At 32.7% G+C, this 22,454-nt stretch overlaps 1 protein-coding gene across 1 annotated transcript; it reads right to left on the bottom strand.

Moving 5' to 3' along the window:
* Positions 1 to 10,710: 10,710 nt before the first annotated feature.
* On the bottom strand, positions 10,711 to 12,141 carry LOC21396704. Its single transcript, XM_010090651.1, has one exon. The coding sequence runs from the start codon at positions 12,139 to 12,141 to the stop codon at positions 10,711 to 10,713; it is 1,431 nt and encodes a 476-aa protein (XP_010088953.1).
* Positions 12,142 to 22,454: the final 10,313 nt, after the last annotated feature.

The raw sequence follows: 22,454 nt of genomic DNA, 5'->3' as shown, positions 1-22,454 counted from the left end.
AGATTATGTGGAACATGGACGCAGACACAATATGGATTTCTAATAATTTCCGTTAAGCATAGAAATTCTGATTGAGTCTACCGATGGTCATATATAGGATGATCTTAATCCTGAGTTCTTAACAAACTCCTATTTATGGATTTATGTCTTTTGATTTACTCGGTACGGATTCTGAGACCCTGAATCCTATTCCTTGTATTATGGAGACATAATGAAATAGGTAGCTAGGAATGTTATTATACGAGATGGAATCCATTCCTTCTTGAGAAGGAAGTAGATAAATAATTTTCTTGAGTGTTGATTCGGTACTTGGATTAGTAAGAGCGATCTGGTTCACAAATGTGTTTTATGAATCACTATCCATTAGAGAATCAATGGTACTCAAGGATGCAGATATAATTAGAGAGGTTAACGGATTCTACCTGACTCTAATTATGAATTATTTATGGAGGATTGATCTATATGTAATGACTATATCAAATGGACACTTCGCAGTTTAGAAGTAATTAATGTCTATCATTTCGAGAGTTCAATTCCAAGTTTATAGTGGAGTAACTATTGAAATTAATAGAATTAATTAATTAATAGTGTTTAATTAATTATTAATTTTATTGGAGCTCAGGATCATAGGTCCATAAGTCCCCGCGTCGTCCTTGTAATTCTACTAGACACAAAGGGCAAAATGAGAATTTTAGAATTACGGAATTCTAAAATTGAATACTCAAAAAATAATTAATTGAGAATAATTATTATTTAAATAATGTGATTATTAAAATTTGAATTTGAACACATCTAGATTTATCCATTTAAACTTATTTGATAAGTTGTTCAATTTAGAATTCAAATTAATTTAAGTTTGACTTAAATTCAAATTTGAATTTGAATTAAAATTGGACTACTAGATAAATGATAAAATCTCTTCCTTCCTTATCTGCTATTGGCGCCACACACAGGGTAAAACCCTAACAGTGTGGCCGGACACCTTATGGATAAGGGGAAGGGATTTTTTGTTCTAAAATTCAAATTGGAGATAGGGATTTGATTCTGTTTTTGAAGTTTGACTTCTACTCTTTAAATATGAGAATGGTAGAAAATTGTGGACACAATTTTTGAAGGATTATTCAGCCCTAAAAATAGAGTGTGGCCGAATTTACTCAGAGAAAAAGATAAGAAAATTTTTTTCTCCCAAAAAATTCCACATCATGCATGCATTGGTGTTTGTGAAAATTCGAGTGTTTAAGAAACCTGTTTTGTCTCACGTGTGCCCACACACACGTCTACGTGGAATCAAGGAATTGACGTGGAAGACTTTGGTATTCTAAATACAAACTTGGAGCAAGGACTGTTCGTGGTCAAAGAACTCAAGTTATCATCCGAGTCGGCTTCTAGGTATTTTTTTCCAGGATTGAGTTCTTGATGTAAATTAATGCGATTAATTTATTCGTGCATAAATTAATATAATCTATAGAGTATCTCAAAAGTTTTTCTGAAATTTTTGTTATACACGATCCGCCTCTCCCCACGCTTCCGCATCCGAATTTGATTCGGCAACCAACAGCGGGAGCATTCGTCAATCCAAAAGGCATTACTAAGAAATCATAATGCCCTTAACGAGTTCTGAAAGCTGTTTTTAGAATATCATCTTCCCTAATCTTCAACTGATGATACTCGGATCTCAAGTCGATTTTTAAGTAATACCGTGATCCTCCCAGCTGATCGAACAACTCATCGATCCTCAGCAATGGGAACTTGTTCTTCACGGTAACCCTATTCAATTATCGGTAGTCTATGCACAACCGAATGGATCCGTCGTGCTTTTTTACAAACAAGACAGGTGCACCCCACGGGGAAGTGCTGTTTGTAATGAATCCCTTTTCTGCCAACTCTCCGAGTTGTTTCCTTAGTTCTTTCATCTCTGCAGGTGCCATTCGATACGGAGCAATAGAAATCAGAGTTGTTTTTGGAAGTAAGTCAATGCAAAACTCGATCTCTCAGTCAGGCGGTAAACCAGGCAACTCATCAGGGAATACATCTACATATTCATCAACCACGGGGACCTCAACATTCTCCCCGGCGATACCGGATTCACCCTCTAATGCCGAAAGGAATGAGAAACAAGTTAAATTCTGCCGTCCCCCGACACTATGCCTCAATAGTCATTCTTCAGTAACCGGGTTAACACCTCCCTGATACGTTACTATCGTGCCAGAACCGGTAGTCAAAGTAACTCTCATACGGTGGCAATCAACAATCGCCTCATATCTTGACAACCAATCCATTCCAAGCACTACATCAAACTGATTCATGAGAAGGATTATCAAATCTGCCTTTAATTTCTCACTTCCAATCGTGATCACACACGACCTACATATGCTAATCACCTCCACACATCCCAATGGAGAATTTATAAACATTGAAATCTCTAAGTCATCGGGTTTCAAACCCAAAATTTTCATAAAAGAAGTGGAAACAAAAAAGTGTGTAGCACCAGTGTCGAACAAAACTCGTGCGAAAGAGTGAGAGATAGGTACCATACCCTCAACAACTGGGTTTCCAGTATGAGCTCCAGAACTTCCCCCTGCCATGGTATGCATCTGCCCTGGTGCTTTCCCTTTTCCTCTCTCGTTGTTGTTAGGTCTCTGGTTTCCAGGCCTGTACTGTTGTTGCGGTGGGGTAGACTGTACTGATACGGAAGCCTGTGGCCAGAAATAAGAGTAGTTCAGTGGACGGAAGATCGGTGCAGGAGGAATTGGCATCTGTGCAGGCAACTGGGGCTGATAGAAAGGCGTGAACTGTGGAAGTCTGTCTTGACTAGGAGCAATATCCCTTTGATTTTACGGTGATTGCTGGGTCTGTTGGTTCACCTGTTGGCCCCTAAGAGGACAGTTCCTTTTGATATGCCCTAGCTCCCCACAATGGTGGCACTTGAAGCTATAGGGTCCACTCTTCCCACTTCCCGAAGAGCCACTGCTACCACTAGGCACTCCCCCACTACCTTACCCCTGATCACGGCTTTTTCTGTTACTCCTTTGGGGTCCTCCTGAAGTTCTTCCTGAAGCTTCTCGATTCTGGAGGAAGGCGATGTGCTCTTGTTCAACAAAGATGGCCGCTGCTACCCCTTTGATTCTGCGATGATTGCTGGGTCTGTTGGTTCACCTGTTGGCCCCTAAGAGGATAGTTCCTTTTGATATGCCCTAGCTCCCCACAATGGTGGCACTTGAAGATATAGGGTTCACTCTTCCCACTTCCCGAAGAGCCACTGCTACCACTAGGCACTCCCCCACTACCTTGCCCCTGATCACGACTTTTTCTGTTACTCCTTTGGGGTCCTCCTGAAGTTTTTCCTGAAGCTTCTCAATTCTGGAGGAAGGCGATGTGCTCTTGTTCAACAGAGATGGCCGCTGCAACCAGGTCACTATAGACTCAATGCCTTAAAGCTACCACTGATTTCCGGATTACACCCTTAAGACCTTTCTCGAACTTTAGGCACTTCATGCGCTCCAATTCAATCAAGGAAGGAGCAAAATGGGATAGCTCATTGAACTTAGCTTCGTATTCCCTCACCATCATATCCCCTTGCTGTAGACCCATGAATTCCATGGCCTTTTCATCTCGAGAACTTTCGGGAAAGAATTGCTCATTAAAGAGTGCTTCGAATTGTTCCCAAGTTATCCCCTCTACATCATGCATTCGCCAGATATGCTTCCACCACGAACCTGTAGGACCTTCAAACTTAAAAGCTACGAACTCCACCTAATACTCATCCGGTACTCCCATGGTACTTAGATGCTTAGACACCGATTCGAACCAATACTTGGCTTCCTGGGGCCCACCCGCGCTAGTGAATGCGGGAATTGAGCTACGCCTGTACTCATGAAAGTAGTTCTGTTTTCTGTCCTCTGCAGGACATTCATTTTGGGCTCTAGTAGCCAACCCCTGGAAGGCGACGTACATGGCTTCCATGAATTGCTCATTCGGCATCACCGGTGGGTTAAAGTTTCTACGGCGTGGCGGCATTCTTTTATCTGAAAAAGAAAGCTAGACTGTTTTAGTGATTTCCTGATGTCATTCATGTATGCATAATTCCAAACCCTAAGGTTCTAAACAAGGGATCTGATACCAAGTCTTGTCATGCCCCCAAACCGGGGTTAGTGACGTGGAGGCTTGTTTAGAAACTTAAACCTGTTTAAGATAGTGATTAGCAAATAATGTTGCAAATATTTTAATTTTTCAAATCCAAAACATTCAGGTATTTCCAAACAAGCCCCTGCATTCAAGAGAAGTTTAATTTTAAGAAAGGTGGTGGAATTTCCAACCAAACCAGTCTAAAACTACGTCCCTTGTATCAAGTCAGGAATTCCCACAGGTGTTTAGCATACATGAATATAAACAAAAGTAAATGTGACATCAACCACAGTCTAGCAATATTTAAGTTTACAATCCATAATCTTTTATACATGCCTTGAGATGAAAGATAAGAGGAAATACAACTCTTCGCCTCCCGAGGTCAAGTCCACATCACCGGTAGTAGCTACCTACTCCGCACTACTCCTCGCGTCGCCTGGAGGGGTTTAATATATTTGAAAATAAGAAAAGTGAGCGAAATGCCCAGTAGGATATAATTTTATAAAGCATTTAAAATAATAGTACTCACGGTCCGAAGATATACACCCGGAACCGGTCATCCCTTTTTAGAAAAGGAAATACTCACATAGTAAAAAATGTATGTATAATGTAAGTGTGCAGCTCATCATACCACTAAATAATAAGCGGTAAAATGTATGTCTAGTGAAAAGTGCAGAGCCATAGTTCCACTAAACAAGAAGTGGATCCGTACGGGTTTCGGGACCTGCCCCCAAGGATGCGATTCCCACATCCCGATCTCTGAGGCCACCATGCGTTGTATCATTCCTTAAAATATTTCATTTTAAGAAATGATACTCTTTAAAATCTCATTTCCAAAATCATTGGAAAACTTAATAGCATTCTCATGCTATTCCTTTGAAATCATTTTCCTTAACATGTTTTGTTCTAAAACATTTTCATTGGCCAAAATAATTTAAAGTAAGGCTAACAAGGATATGGACAAGAATATCCTACCTTTCGAATGTCAAACCTGTGGCTATCTTCACGTAGCCCTAGCTCCGCTTGCCTTTGAGGCTCCAATTCTAATCGTGCCACTAACTTTCCCATCAAAATCAATAATTTAGAGTTTGATCTTTCTCACCAAACTTTCTCACCAAACTTTCTCGTTTAATTAGATGCAATTGTATCATATTAGTGTGTCATAGTTCAAAATCAATGTTCATAAACAATTCTTAATTCAAATCATGATTCTTTGACAATGGAGATTTATTCCGGAGACGAATGGAAAACAAGGATTTATGTGGCTAATCCATTCATTTTGAGTTCTCAAATGAGGTTAGGTCAATCCCACATCGAATTTCGTGATTAAAACATGGTTTTTGGGCTGTTTAGGGTCGGGTTCAGTGGGAACCGGTCGACCGGTGACAGAGGAGTGTAACTTCACCGGTCGGCCGGTGGAGGGGTGACCGGTCGACCAGTGGGGAAGATTTCCAGGGCCAGCCATGGCCGATCCGCGTGAAACAAAGCCAAATCTTGACATTTTAGGTTCGATTTCAACATATTCTCAAGGGAAATGTATAGATCCAGTTTCAAATCAACAAATAGGGTCTAAAGAATCAAAAACCCCTAATTTTCACCAAGCTTTCATTAAAATACATTCGAAATCCATTCGAAAACAAAATCTAAACTAAAAATCACCAAACTCGACTAAAACGAGTTCCATAAGGCTAAATCCGAAAATCTAAAGTAAGTTTCAAAGAGTTTTACCTCGATCCAAGCTTTGATGTTGAAAACCTCTTGGAAACCTCCGTTTTTGGTTTAAATCCAGCCCTTGAGAAAGAAAACTTTGAGATAGAGAGGGAGAGAGAGAGAGAGAGAGAGAGAGAGAGAGAGAGAGAGAGAGAGAGAGAGAGAGAGAGAGAGAGAGAGAGAGAGAGAGAGAGAGAGAGAGAGAGAGAGAGAGAGAGAGAGAGAGAGAGAGAGAGAGGGAGAGAGATAGAGAGAGGGAGAGTGAGCTCGAGAGACTGATAGGGAGAGAGAGTGTGTGTGTGTGTCGAGACAGAGAGAGAGAGGGAGAGTAACATGAGGAAGAGAGAGGAAAAAGAATTAAGGAAAAAGAAAAGAAGAGAGAAAAGGAAAAAGAAAAATTGGAAAGAAAATATTAGGAAAAATAAATAAAACAAAGTGGGGTGAAACTGCAAATACCAAAATAAATTTAAAAGTTCATGATTAATTAAGAAAATCAATTCAGGCACACTAATAAACCACAATTATCATAATTAAACAAGATTAATTCCGGATGGCGTTACATCACTACTTGCCGTATGGTACGTATGAAGTGCTAATTATTTTTGTCCAAATGATACGAATACAAATTATTCATATGCATACCTAATCCATATGACCTACCTACCTACATACGTACATATAAATATACATATGCTTTCATACATGTAGATATAGTATTTACTTATTAATGAGTATTATTATTTTAACTATGAAATATTAAATATATATATATATATATATATATATATATTATATATTCTATTAAAAAAGTATATATAGACATATCTCTAATTATTCATGCAACATTACTAAGTATGTCATTAACCTTTTTTTTCGCTCAATTCGTTGTGTGAAGATATGTGTGGTGCTTTAAGTGGACATTGGGTTCTATCTTCTGAATTGAATTGTTCTCACATTCCAGAGTCTCGAGATTTCCAAAAAATGGTAGGACCGGGATGGCATGAGCTAAAGTATACATGCCTAATTTGTAGCTAAATCTGGCAAGACTGATTTTATAGAAAATTCTAGCAAAATAAGATAAAATAAATAAATAAATAAAAACCGAACTATAGAACAGATCGTACATGTGGTCTCAAAAGCAAGTGTTTTTTAGTATAAAATTCTAGGGGATATAAATATCAAGATCCATTAACAATTATTTATGTATAAATTGGGAAACAAGAGGATGGGTCAAGGAGGTAGTGGCTTATGTATACTACTTTGGTGGTTCATTAATATTCTTGATTTTGGTAACTAATCAAAATTTTCTTAATGCAGTACTAATGAGGAATTTTAAGTTGAGAAAACTAATATGAAATTTCGAATAATCAGTACGAATGACTGACAACCATCAACAATTTGACCCTACTTTTAACATAAATTTATTTCTGAATTGTAGATATTTAATCGTATAATATGCTAATACCTAACCGAAAGTAGTTAAAGACAGCAAAAGAGAACCTCTTTTTATTCCATGATTCCATCCTTGTGATCAAGACTTTGTACCCCATTACTTGATATCTTTAATTTAAAACTTGTGTGCAGTGCCTTTCCAGTTTGCACTTTAAAAATAAACTCCACTTCGATATATCTGCTTCCAGATGAAAAACTAAAATCCTTGATACAGGAGATAATTGTATTTTTGTAAATATCTAGAATTTAGATTTTGAATTTCAATATAATTATTAGGTAGTTTCTCATTAGTTACCTACCTTATTATTCAAATATTTGAATTATAAATTACCAAGATTAGATATCTTTATATATATATATATATATTCAATCAATTCAATGGAAAGGTTATGCCATAATTCCTCTAAAATCTCTCTTTATCCTTAATTATAATTATAACTACACACTCATAGTCTCACACACACAAGCAGAATACAATAGGTGTGCACAATGTTATGCTGTGGAGCTCTCCTTGATAATCATTTCTTTATGTAGAGGTATTCTTGGATCGACCTTGTAAATTTAGTTGTTCAAATTTTTCTTATATAAAGAGAAGCACCTGATTTTAGGATTGTTTGAGAGGTAGGTTTGAGATAATAGAGAGAGTTAAGAGGGTGTACGATTTTTCTCTTATAAACTTCTACTCCATTATAGTAAATTACCATAGCAGCCGAAAAATAACATAATCTCATATTAGGGTAAGAGCCCGTTTGGTTGGAGGATTCGCTCTCTGATTCGAATCATGGTTCATGGTTCGCTCAGTATTTTCTCTCACAAAAAATACACATAAATCAAAAATAGTTATAATCTCATGGTTCTAATCTATCAACCAAACGGACTCTAAATCTTTATGAATTTTATATGTTCATTTTTATTTGATTTTATGCAATTTTACTGCTCTCGGTAATATAGAATTAGGACGTCTGATTCTTAATCCACAATATCACACATTCGCTTTTTTTTTTCCTTGTTTTATTGTTGGGCTGGAGCTTGGTCTTTTTCACTAAATGTTTTGAATGCTATATATCTTTCTTAGTTTGTCATGATCATCAATTTTCCTTCTAACTACATCATCAAGTACTTAGGATAGTGTTGAATAAAGGAGATCACGTGAAGCTTACAAAAAAAAAATCATAATTTTTTAAAATATTGACACAAATACTAGTTATGGAAAAAAAAAATACATGCAATAGATCTTTATTATACCAGTAAAAGAATTCAGGCGGTTCTTCTAGAATGGCGCTTTAAACAATAATAGCTGCACAATTAATTATTTAAGGTCAGTTTGTGCTTGGGGCCTATTTCTGGAGACTATTTTTAGATGATATATTATACAAAAGGTTCTCTAATTAATGAACAATCTACTGGATTATGCTTACATATATATTTCGTTAAGTATTAACTAATCATATTATTATAATATGTTGTGTACTAATAATAAACAAATGAGTATGTGGTCACACTACATATGCATACAATACAATAAACAATAATCCTGATAAAAACCCTAGATACTTGGAAGTCCTTTTGAGGAACTTATTAGTAGAAGAAAATGCTTCCTCTCTTTGTAGGCCACAACCCACTTTTTGTTAAGATTCTCTCTCTTTCCTTTTTTTAACCTTTCTCTCTAAGAAGCATCTGATCTGATTTTGTTTCAGTTTGAAAAATATGTATCTAGAAAGAAAAATATATTATAATTCTATTATTTAAGTAATAATCCCTTCTTTATTATTCTAAGTGAGTCTCCTTAGCTCATAAATTATTGAAAGTTTGGCAACTTGGTTTCAAGAGAATTATTCTTCTTGTCCAATGTCCAGCTTTGAGCACACTTGAGCCTTTTAGCCTAAAAAAAGGGTATGTATTTCCAGCTTTTGCACGTTGATTTTTTGTTCTAAAAGTCCAGCTGGATAGAGGATTAAAGCTTTTTCATTGTGGGCTGCAGTGGAGTCCTGTGATACTAATTTCCAATTGAAGTATTAATATAACCAATTTGCCAATGATCACTAGGTGAAAGGTCATGGGATAGAGTTTGAATTTGGTAGGGAGCGGGTTAGATCTTCATTTTATATAAACACCTAATTTGTTTATTGAACGCCAATAAAATGATTTCTTTTTTAAAAGGCTTTTATTTTTCTCTTTTCAATTTTTATTTGGCTGAATAAAATGGATATCATTAGTGTCATTTCGTCCATCCCTATCATCTTTAAAATAAATATTAAGGCTATTGATAAATAGAATAAAAATAGTCGGACCTAATTTTACTTGAAGGATGAGTCAAGTATTATTTTAGCATACCATCGTAGGTCCGATACCCCTTAAGTCATTAAACGGACAAGACCTCTTCTTTCAGTTACCAAGCATCAAATCTAGGCACATCCTGAAAAGAGAAGATGTAAAGACATTTCTATTGCTGAACTACCCCATTGTGGTTATCATACCAAGAGGTTGGTACAAAGAAAAAAACAAAACAAAACAAAAAACAAAAAACATTGTTGGTTAATGAAGCAAGATAATTTTACTAACAAACGGGATAGGCTATCAAGGGGAAGAGGGGAAAAAAAAAAAATCATTGCTTGTCATTTGTCAAGCTTATGTGAGCAACCTGAATGTGAGCCTCAGGGTAATAGTTAACCTGGTAAACATAACAGGTCTACTTGGTCTACTTGGTCATGAGTTCTGGGCTTGAGTTTGCAGTTCTTATCTGTTTACTTTTTGCAGTTTATTATTGGGTTTGTTATTTTGCTTAGGCCCACAATATTGAACCCACTGGACATAGGATTGGATATATTATAATTAATCATGAGAAAATTATAAAATTTATTTTTTATATGGATTTTTACCCTTCATTTTTTATTAATATTCTTTTATTAGTATAGTTATTTAATTAAAAAGATTATTAATTAAGAGTAAAAGACAGAAATCTTTATTTATATACTTTTAAGGGGTATTTATATTCTTTTCTCTTGGATCATTGAAGTTTAATATGGCTTGTGTTGTTATCTTATGTAGAGTCGATGAATATGATAAATTTGCAAAACGAAAACATATGAAGATCCAATTCTTCTTTTCTTTTTCAAAAAAAAAAAAAGAAGAAGCATCTAGTAAGAAATGAGCATTTTATGTATGAAACTTGTGGACCCTCACAATTTACACGTCCTCAGCTATTAACAAAATGAAAATAGGCACTCAGCATTGAATAGAGAGTCGTTTGAATTGACATGTGATTATTCAAGTTATACTGGCAAAGAGAAAGTATACCAAACTGGGAAACAAAAGAGTCTCACACACTTACAGCTATGATTTAATTCTTTTCAACAAATTAGTACATTTGGTAACTACAGAGGAAATATAAAGTAAAAAATAAAATAAAATTCCATAGCATGATCATATTGCTCTTGGAGGTTTCTCCAACAATGCTGAAAGGTAAACTTCATCCTTGGACTTAAGAGAGATAGCCCACTTGTGTTTCTTGTACCTAAACTGCAGAAACATGTACATGAAATCATCAAGATCCTGTCTTTTGCAGAAGAACCGGTCGATCCACAACAACCCTCCAGGCCTCAGAATTCGATCCCAATCGAACAGGATAAAGTCCAACAACAGCAAGTCTATCCAGCCATCAAGGAACCCGGCGGTGTGAATCAAATCCATCGTGTTATCGAAAAAAGGAAGGCGCTGGTTCAACGTCACATAAAGCGGAATTAGTCCTCTAAGTGCAATCATCTCATTGAAAGGAGCTCCAAGGTTAAGAGCAGTTGATATGATTGTGACATTCCTTTCTCTCATCCTTGCTGCAAAAGTCCCTGTGCCAACACCAAAGTCAAGGCCAATCCTTATCTCCCCGCGCTTAATTGTCAAAGCATCACTGATCAGGAAATCAACAGGGAGTGAGCTATTTGTCACCCATTTGAGCTTCTCTTTCTCCATTTCGAAACACCCCGTGCATTTCGTGTAACCCCTTTTTGGATTCTTACTCGACAAGCACTGGAAGTTCCTGCACTGGTAATTTCCCCACCTCACATTCCTATCATCTGGAAGTTTCCAAAGGGACTCGTTGATGGGATATGGCTTCTGATAGACCTTGGACGCTCGTGTCAAGTACCGCCTCCGGGGCAACGGATCACAACCATTGAGCATCAGCTTTTGTGCCAAATTCCAATCATCATCACAGTAAGAGCCAATGTCATAGTCCATGTACTGCTCCAACTCTTTCTTGTACAACACGCATGAATGCCCTATGGTGTTGAATATCTTCTCGGTCCTGTAAATGTTTTTCTTTCCAACTCTGTTCTCTTTTGGGGTTATGTATTTCCTGATCTCTTCAGTAATGAAATCATTGATCAAAGGATCTTCCTTCATTGTTTGGTTTCTCAGTCCTTCAAGCTTGGGCAAACGTATCTGTCTAAGAGCAATATGAGCATTATAAAGAGGCCTAATCACTTCCTCCTCCAAATACTTCTTGTGTTCCAATTTTGTAATTGTAGTTTTGTCCAATACCTCTTTGCTCTTCTCCATTTGTTGCACGACCAACTCAAGCTTTTGTTGCAAGCTTTCCATCTTGTCTAGCACTTCCCCGACGCGATCGGATAAGGCTACAATGTCAAACCCTTCATAAGCGTCCTTATCGGCAACATAGAAATCCTTCTTCAAAGGATAAAATTGTCTGCATATGTCTTCATTGTGCAAGAAAAATCCAGCATAATAGAACCTGAGTAGACTTGTTATGCTAACAATTATAACAAGCCCTCCCAATGCAATTTGAAGCCAACCCAATATCCTACTCAATCTGCATTTTGGAAGGCATGACCTTTTCATCCTTGATAGAGCAAAATGTAGAAGCTTTCTGCTCACGAAAATTTCTCAATTCTTTCCTTTATTTTCTCAGGTTTTCAACCTAGTCAAAGATCCTCAATGAGTCATGATGAATGAACTAGACATTGATTATATAGATAAATATAATTATATAAGGTTAATCATAAGAGACATGTGAGCAATATTGTTCTACTTGAATAAATGTTTGAGAAAGTGTGGGAGAAAAAATTAGAAAAAGAGAAGTAAATCTGAGAGTTTAATTACTTGAATTTCTACTATATTCCTCAAGGGTCACTTGAAATACTATTTTTTTATGAATCAACAAGGTGAAAAATTGCATGGTCTTGGAAAGGACAAAGCCAAAGAAGTTTTTTTTAAAAAAATAAAAATAAAAAAATAAAAAAAATAACGAAAGATCAGAACAGAGAAAATAAAGAATTAAGCAAGATAAATCTCTTTATCATGGAAATTTTATTTTAAAAATTTTTTATTTTCCCTCAGTTTCCTCTAATCACCCATTTTCCCACCAAGCAAACAGAATCTAAAGAAAGAAGTTGCATTCAAACGTCTAAATCTTAAATGATTAATCAAAAGAGAATACTGAGAATAGATCTAAACATACCCACATGAAGAATTTTCAAGTACATGCATCAAAGTGAAGCTAAATAGCCCTTTCTTTTGAACAAGCTGAAATATTACCTACTTTTTCTACCAAAAATAAACTAGAGAAAAACTTCAGACCTCATTCTGATACACTTTTCTATCAAGCTTTTTGGAGCTGGAAATTCGTAATGTTTAAGCTTACAATTTGAATAATGAAATTTAGTCAAGTTTATGTATAGAGTTCTTATTGCAAGCTGATTACTTAAATAGTAAACTCATATAACTTTTTTGCTTGTTGATCAAGAGACAATAAGGCACGAATCTCAATGGAGAAACCCATATGAAAAATCACTTAAATTTATTGGAAATTTCAAGAAAATTATTTGTTTAATGTGATTGGGGCGTTGACTCCGATCTAGGAGAGTGATGAGCTTAAATTGCGGAAGTACATTTGATTTGTTTATTCGTGCTCTTAATTAATAATAACAATTTATCTTGCTAACCACAATTTTCTTCATTAAAAAATTATTGAATTTTGTACTAGCAATGTGTTCAAAATGAGTGAACAACAATTGTGCACGTTTCATGTTAGGCCGATTAACCCGAACTAACCAAAATATATTGCCTCAAACAATTGTTTGCTAATGTTAGTTAGTGTTAATTAGTGTTTAATTTTTTTGGATTAATTACAAAAACTCTCCTGACTTATATTCTTCGTAACACTTTACCTCTTGATTTTTAAAATGTAACATACATTCCTTTGAACAATGAAATGTTAACAAAAAAACATATCTGATAGATTTTTAACTGAAATTGACATTTAATTTATTATTTTAAGAGTATTTGGTAATTCTATTGTTTATAATTTTATTTGAATTTACATTAATTTAAATATTCCAAAAATTTATAAACTTTTTTATTCTAAAAAAAAGATTCATAAAACTTTTAACTTACACTAATGAATAATAGATATATCATATTAAAAGTTCAAATTTAAATTAGTTTTAAATTCAAACTAAATTTTAAACTATAGAGCTATCAAAATATCACAAAATAACAAATTAAATATCAATTTCCATTGAAAAAACCTAACAATGGGGATTTTTTGTTAATATTTTATTGTTCACGAAGAACGGATATTATGTTTCAAATATTAGGGAGTAAAGTGTTACAAGAAGTATAGTTCAGAGGAAATTTTTGTAATTAATCTTTTTTTTATGGTAGCTAATTTGTATTTGATTAACTCATACATCAGGTTTTATAATGATAGTTGTTGTGTTAGACCTTAACCTAGCCGTCCTTTCAAATTTTTGAGCTTTAACTAGTGTTTTTTTTTCATAGATTTAAATATAACTGAAAGTTTGAACCGTCTATCTGACCTAAACGGAATTTTTGAGATGGGTTTGGAAGGTCGGTCCAGCCCGACTGGCTCGGTCTTTTATAAGGGAGAAATAAAAAATTAAAATTAAAAATACTTCGGGCAAGCTGATCTTGTTAAAAAAACTATTGGGCTCGAAACTTCAGCCCAACCTGCTTGGGGATTCAGGCCGGGACTGGGCCTACAGTAATAGGCTTCAAGCTCAAACTTACAGCTCTAAGTTTGAATAGAAAATTTAAACTGGTATTAAATTTTTGTTAAAGAAACAATATAACAAAAAAATTGAATTGGGATTCAAACTTATGAAAATATCTCCTAGGGTTAATCTCACTGGTGCCCCTGAACTTTGAGGTCATTCTCAATTTGCCCACTGAATTTTAACAACTCCTATTTTGTCTCCTAAATTTTGTAGAAGTCTCACTTTAACCCTTTTGTAAGGATTTCTATTAAAAGCAGACAGAAGAGAGAGGTTAAGTGTAATTATTTGGTTTTTATTAGTTTGTTTTTAATATAAATTCTGACCGAAAGGCCACATAACTGTATTACTCTCTTTTTTCTTATATTTTTAATATAAATTCTAACACAATGGGTTAAATAGGAAGAATTCAAAATTCATGAAATAAAATAAGAGTTTTTAAAGTTTAAAAATTAAACTAAAAATGACCATCAAAATTTAAGAGGGATTGGTGAAAATAATCCAAATCTCTTATCATCCAAGTTTAATTTTTTTATTTTTCTTTCTCCTGATAGAAATTAAAAGAAAAACAAATTTGATAATAATAATAATATTCTAGCAAATAATAATAATAATAATATTCTAGCAAATAATAATAATAATAATAATAATAAATGAAAGAGAAAACCATACTCTTGTCAACTAATCTCTTTTATTTATGTCTTTTTTTAGTTTTTGCTCATAAAATAGTCTAATAAAAAATAATATTATGGAGCTGTCGATTATTTTTTTTTCATTTTAATTTTTACTCGTTTCTTTCTTTTTTTTTAAAAAAAGAAAAAGAAAAATTTGCTCATTTGTTATATCTAATAAAATAGTATTGTTACGAGGCTTCAATCTTTGGGAAATTCCGCATCACTTCCAAATGACACAAAAGTGGGACCTTAAGAGCATCTCTAATATAATGTTATAATTGATATGTTAATTGTAAATTTAACATTTGAGCGTAAAAAATATTTTTTAATGCAATGTTATTTGTTGTCTTAAATTTCTCATATGCTCATATGCTATACTTTGTAGGAAATTTGTCATTTGATTTCTATTAGTTGAAATGTTTAGGCATTTGAGTTCTATTGGTTAAAATGTTTACTTTTTCATGTAACCATACAACTTTTACATTTTCTAATTATTCTAAGGGATCTTTTCTGGTACGCTAATATGCTGGTAGGCTAAATTTTTTGTCTATCAGATCTGCATAAAATCACGTAAAAGTCAAAAAGTACGTAGATCTAACGATTTAAAAACTTAATCTGCCGATACATTAGGCCTACCAGAGAATCTTCCTTATTTTAAAAATGAAAGTTTACTTTTACAACTTTAAAAGCTTAATGATTAGGGAGATTCTCTAGTATGTCGGTGTACTGGTAGGCTAGGTTTTTCTAACTATTGGATCTGGGTACTTTTTGACTTTTACATGATTTTATGCAGATCTGACGGACAAAAAACCTGGCGTATCAGTATGTTGGCGTGGATAAGGTCCTTAATAATTATGAGAAAATGTGGATTTAGTATTTTAAATAGCATTATATATTAGAATAAAAATAAAAATAACATATCATATTATATTTTTTAAAGCAAGCTGCCAGCCAGCCTTATAGAGATGTTAAATAAAAGAACCAAAAATGGGAAAATGGTGGTGTTCGACAGTAGTTTAGGGTAGTACGAAAGGATCTAATGGAAACTGAAAGCACACAGTTCCATTTGAAGCAAATATCTACAGCTATCCCGATGAAAAAGACGCCTAAAAATAGAATGGAAGGTTATGGAGAACTACTTGGTGGCAGGTCTAGCGCTCTAACAGAGCTCAGTACATGCCATTCCTTACAAAGCAAAATGATTGGACAAAGCAGAGATGTATTGCAATAATAGCCCGAAGTATAAGGAGATTGAGACAATGCTCTAAGATATATGATAATTAAAACACTTCCCCAGGTCCGAAGCACACCTGATCGCATGGGATCATATTAAATGCTCTGAATATTTCCATTCTCAAAGGTCTAATCACGGCGTCATACTTGTCAGGTCGGAGTCATGCTATTTCTGGCTAAGCAGCCATCATTCTGAGCACCTGACATAAATTGCTTCGAGGAACTTCAGTAGGCAAACTAGAGGTATGCACAGGAACTCTCTCGAAGGCAAACGCAAGATAGCTCCGAGGCGGAAGTCTGGCATAAGAAAAGCCTCTGTTGAGCTAGAATATGTCGAAGAAAGACCTTTTGGCGGTAGGGAAGGTTTTAAAAGATGAGACTCGAAGACACACAAAGAAGTAGACTTTAACGAGGCGTTTTGAGCTTCCCACGCAAGGAAGGCTTCGGAAAGGTTGAAGACTCCATCACTCATTCATTCTTAACTTGATTAATTTAGGAAATCCCCCAAGCAGGATTCAAACTAATACGAAAGTTAAGAGATAAATGGGCCCACTTGATTACCCATGGCACATCAAACCATGGTCCACGAAGGTTCTCCAAGCGTGACCTGGGTCCACGAAACAAGCCCGACAGTGTCGCGGGATACAGATTATTAGGTCTAGACCTTTGTACAAGCTTGGTACTAAATAAGCCATCAACAAAATTTAAATTAGTGTTAAATTCAAACTAAATTTTAAACTATAGAGCTACCAAAATACCCTAAAATAAAAAATTAAATGTCAATATCCGTTAAAAAACTTAACGGAGGGAGCTTTTTTGTTCACATTTTATTATTCAGGAGGAACAGATATTACGCTTTAAAGGTTACGGGGTAAAATGTTATATGGGGTATAGTTCAGGAGGAGTTTTTGTAATTAATCTAAAAAATTTTAATGGGGTGAATCAAGCAAAATATTTAAGGTTACATATGAAAAAAAAATTATTTGAAAAAATTACGAGCAAAATGTTTCAATAGAGACACATTGGATAACAAAATGTTAAAGATTATTTATTAGGTACATATAAAAAATTGTATTTGAAAGGGTCGTTTCCCAAAAAAAAAATTTGATTAGGATGTATATAAGAAGAAATTATTTCAATAGGACAAGCAAGAAAAAATATATATTTATAAGAGTCACATTTAAAAAAACTGAAAAAAAAAATGTATTATATATAGGGAAAATAGGTAACAATGAAAAAAAGGGACATAGAAAAAGAACAAAAGAAAAGTAAGAAAAAAAATGGACAAAAGGTTTCGTACAGAGGGAAGCCTAAGAACAAAAGAAAAGTAAAAAAAATATATATATATATATGACAAGTTGCGTACATAAGGACATCTATTCAGTACATAATAGACCATGTTTAGTAGTACATAATAGACTATGTTTAGTAGCTTATATTTTATTATATAAGAGGTCTATTATATTGTGTTGTATTACCATAATATAATACGGTATTTGGTATCATGACATATTGTAAAGGGGTTAAAATGTAAATTTTAAAAATTTTAGAGTCAAAATATAATTTAAAAAAAAATTTGGAGTCAAAATATAATTTTAAAAAGTATTAGGATCAAAATGCACATTTATAAAAATTTTGGGGTTAAAATATAATTTTATAAAAATTTTGAGGTTAAAATGTAATTTTTTAATATATGAGGGTCAAAATGTAATTTTTGAAAAATATAAATTTGCATTATGCCTCTCAATTTTTAAACAATTATAGGCACTGACATGACTCTATGTCAGCTCGATCCCGATCGCATCGTGCCTAACCCTGACATGAATATAGATTCGTTATAGAATAATACAATCTAATATGTCAAAATGAGTTGTATTTAATAGTACAATATAAACCGTATTAATTTATCATCCGTATTAGTGTATACAATATGATGACCATAATAAATATTGTATTTGTGCATTATAATACAATCCAGTACTCTAATACGGTCAAGTATACATGCACATAAGGTTTAGATAGGGATATATGAGAAGAGGATTATAAAAATATATTTATAAAGACTACATTTGAGGGAAAAAGGAATTAAAAAATGCATAGTATGGAAAAATATGAGAATGGAAATAAGGGGAGAAGACAAAAAAGAAGGGGGGCAAACTTAAACAAAAATGAAAAAAATTAAATTAAAAATAAAAAACAAAAAAAAAAGGAAAATTATGGGGGGAGAAAAGTACGAAAAAGTTTCTTATGTCTCCCTTAAAAACTCATTCTCTCTTTATATTGTGGATAGATTCAGTTATACAATTTTATTTTGAATTAATTACAAAAATTCTCCCTTAATTATGCCTATTGTAATATTTTATCTTTAATCTTTAAAATGTTACATTCGTTTTCTTGAATAATGAAACGTTGGGAAAAATGCCCACTCCATTAAAAAATTTAATAGTTTTGACACGTGTCACATAAATATCAATTGTTGTTAAACAATTTAGAGGAAAATTATTATTTTAACCATGCAGCCTAATTTTGTAGTCTATTTTTCATATAATATAATAAAAAATAAAAGAAATAATACCCAAAACACCCCATGTGTTTTGTTAAAATGCCATCTCTTATTATGTAAATACCTAAAACACCCCTATGTTTATTAAAGCAAACCTAAAACACCCCCTAAAACAATCAATTTTTTTAAAATACTAAGATTGGCCTTCCCAATCATTATTAAATACAATTTAAAATATTATTAAATTGAAATGTTAAATAAAATCAATCTTAAATAATGAAAAGCTCTCAAAATAATTGAAGTATTTTTGTAATAGGAATATTTATTTGAGCATTTTTAAAACTTTTTTATTTAACTTTTTAGTCCATTCAAATCTTAAATAACATTTAATACAGATTGGGAAAGGTAATTATGACATTTTTAAAATTTTATCTTCTTCAAGGGGTATTTTGGGTCTATTTTTATAAACACAAGGGATATTTTAGGTATTTACATAATAAGAAGGGTGAAAGTGGTATTTTGACAAAACACGAGGGGTGTTTTGGGTATTTTGGGTATTTTTTCAAAATAAGATAAATCATCCTCACTCCCAATGACGCAATAAATCCTCCACCTCACGAACATAGTTCCTTTTATTTTCTAAAAAGATGATTTTTTTTATTTTTCATTTGTTATTTTTAACCCAAAAAATGTTCAAAACAACTCCATAAATTTCAAAATTGTACAAATAATAGAGATTCATAAAATTTTTAACTTACATTCAATTAATGATGGATGTTTCGTAATTAAAAGTCTAAATTTCATTTAGTCTTAAATTTAAATTAAATTTCAAATCATAAAGTTACAAAATACCCCTAAAATAACTAATAAAATGTCAATTTCCATTAAAAAATTTAATAGAATGGGCTTTATTAATATTTTATTGGTCAGGGAGAATGGATGTTATATTTTAAAGATCAATGATAAAATATTATAAGGGATATAATTCGGAGGAATATTTGTAGTTAATTCTTTTATTTTTCTTGAATACAATCAATTTATTAGTAGATTTCATGATCATTTCGTAAAGTTAGTAATTATTATATAGGGTGTTATAGCGAAACATCTTATTGGTACCTTATAATTTTAATAATATTAAAACGGTACCGAAATACCTTCACTTTTTAAGAAACATTCTTCCACTACTTTGAGACATAAAATGTCTATTTTTACCCTTATCACTAATTAATAACAACTTAATAATTTAAAAAAAATCTAAAACTAATTTAAAATATATAAAGATTAAAAAGTTAAAATAAGTTAAAACGTTTTCAGAAAATATTTATAAAATGAACGGTTTAGACATTATATGTCTCAAAAATCAATTTCAGAGTACCAAAAAATATTTTTTTTAAAGTGAAAATACCGTTTTAATATTATTAAAAACATAAGGTACTAATAAGATGTTTCACTATAATAAAGAATATCAAAACGATTTTATCCCTATATAATAATTGCTAGCTTTATGAAATGATCATGAAATCTACTTATACATTGATTTTATTCAATAAAAACAAAATTGTATACCTGAATGTATTAAACAATGCCAGCGTTGAAATAAGATGTGCTATAGTCCTATAACGTTCCATATTTCACAAGCATATGGTGACAAATAATCTAGTTTTACACGGATATTTTCTTAGGATAATTAGCATGTGCAATGCACGTGGCTGGTCCTTACTTACTAGTTTTATTATAAGTTTTGTATGTAGCAAATCGCCGTTACTAGTTTGATCGTATATAAGTTTGTATCTAGTAAATCGATCACATTTATAAGCTGGTCATCTTATGTATATCTAGGACCAACTTTTTATTCCCCCCTCAAAGACTAATTGAACATTTCGTTTCCTCCTTAATAAACTATGTGCACTCGTATAAGCCTCGAATATAAATATATTGAAAAAAACAAAAATAATTTAATTGGTTGTGTGTAACTTACATAAATGATTTTATTATGAAAATGAGAATCTTATTATATTTTTACTATTTTTTGTTAATTTTTAGTGAATTCTTATTTTAAAATGGGGTCATCCAATATTAGGTGATATTTAAATTTTTAAGAATCTCAACGTGATAAGAATCTCACGCACACACCCAACACAGCCTACGTTCTGCCCAATCACCCCGAGCTCTACAGATCCACCACCTCACCTGAGGTCGTCATCATTGCTAGAAATCTTTAGTCGCCCACAACGCCGTTGATGCTCCTCCCACAACGTTGTGCGGACCCATCATTGCAAAGTCAATGCCTTTTAGATCTGGTTTGAGGGGGAGAGAGATTAATACAATCATACAAGAAAACTTTTTTTTTTTACTTTGATTTTTTATTATTTGCTTTTCAAAATATATTTTTTATTCAATTTATATATTTGATTTGTTATTAAATTTCAAATTTTTTTTAGAGTTTTTTTTTTTTTTTTTTTTTTTTACAATTTTACGTATTTAATAATCTCATAATATTTTTAAAAAGAAATCTAAGATGTTAAAATTGTAATCACCCAATTAGTAAAATTGAATTTGTTTTTCTAAAATATCTTACCAAAGAGAAAACAGTTTTAAAATATGTAAAATTATTAATTTGATAAGAAAAAATTCTTATGTGTAGTTGCATATTCTCTAAAATTTATATTATCTTCTATCACTTTTTCAATAACATGATTCCTATTAATTACTGTACACCAAATGCCTCTTGAAAATTATTACCTCACATTTAGACATCATTATCTCCTCTTAATATTATGTGTAGTCTATGTGATTTATTTCTTATCTTCTTATATCTATTTCTGACTCTTAACCTATAAATAGATGTTGTATGAGTATTTGTTCTTTCATCCCTCACACGTAAAAGAAATTAAAGCAGGTTATACAAGGGATCTTTAACAAGAAAATTCTAAATGCAGAGCCCATGAGAATTATCTATCTTTTATTATTTTCTTTCCTACGATGTTTTTTGTTAGTACGGATTTTAACGAGGCATAATTTTTTTTTTATAGTGGACGTTCAAAGAAGAGTGTTACAAATCAATTTTATATTATGCTGCCAATTGATACACCATAACCTCTGTATATAGTTTTATGGAGAATTACTATCTCACATTTAACGTCATTGTTTCTTCTAATTCCTCTCTTTATATTTAAAATTATCTTTTCATAACTCTTCTCTTAATATTTTGTATAATCTAGGTAACTTATGTGTTCTTCTCTTAGATCTATTTATGATTCTTAGCCCTCTATTTTTATTTTTATTTTATTTTATTGTGAGTATGTATTGTTCATCCCTCAAAAAGCAATAATAAAAAGTTATTCCTTCTTAATTAAAAATGCGCGCAGAATTTAAAACGAGGGTTATACAATTTGTTAAAAAAGAAAAGAGAAGAAAAAAAAGACAAAAAATGGGAAAACTTAAAGTAAAAGACAAAAAAATAAAAAATAAAAATAAAAATGACTCGCACATTCCTTCTCACGTGCAAAACGTTTCGCAACGTAAAAGAGAGAACGGATTCTCCCTTTTATGTTAAGTAATAGGCATAGACTTCTCTCTTTTTCTTTATAATTTATAACACTTGGCCATATTAGAGCAAACATTTTTCTACATCCACTTTTCATTCTTTTTATCTTTAATTAACTCCTATATTTAACGTATGACGTCAGATAATGAGAAATTAATAATATAGGAAAAATCTTTCTCTTA

The sequence above is a fragment of the Morus notabilis genome, unplaced genomic scaffold (genome assembly GCF_000414095.1).
Source record: "Morus notabilis unplaced genomic scaffold, ASM41409v2 Scaffold281, whole genome shotgun sequence".
NCBI lineage: Eukaryota > Viridiplantae > Streptophyta > Magnoliopsida > Rosales > Moraceae > Morus > Morus notabilis.
This window is presented reverse-complemented; position numbering and strand designations above follow the sequence as displayed.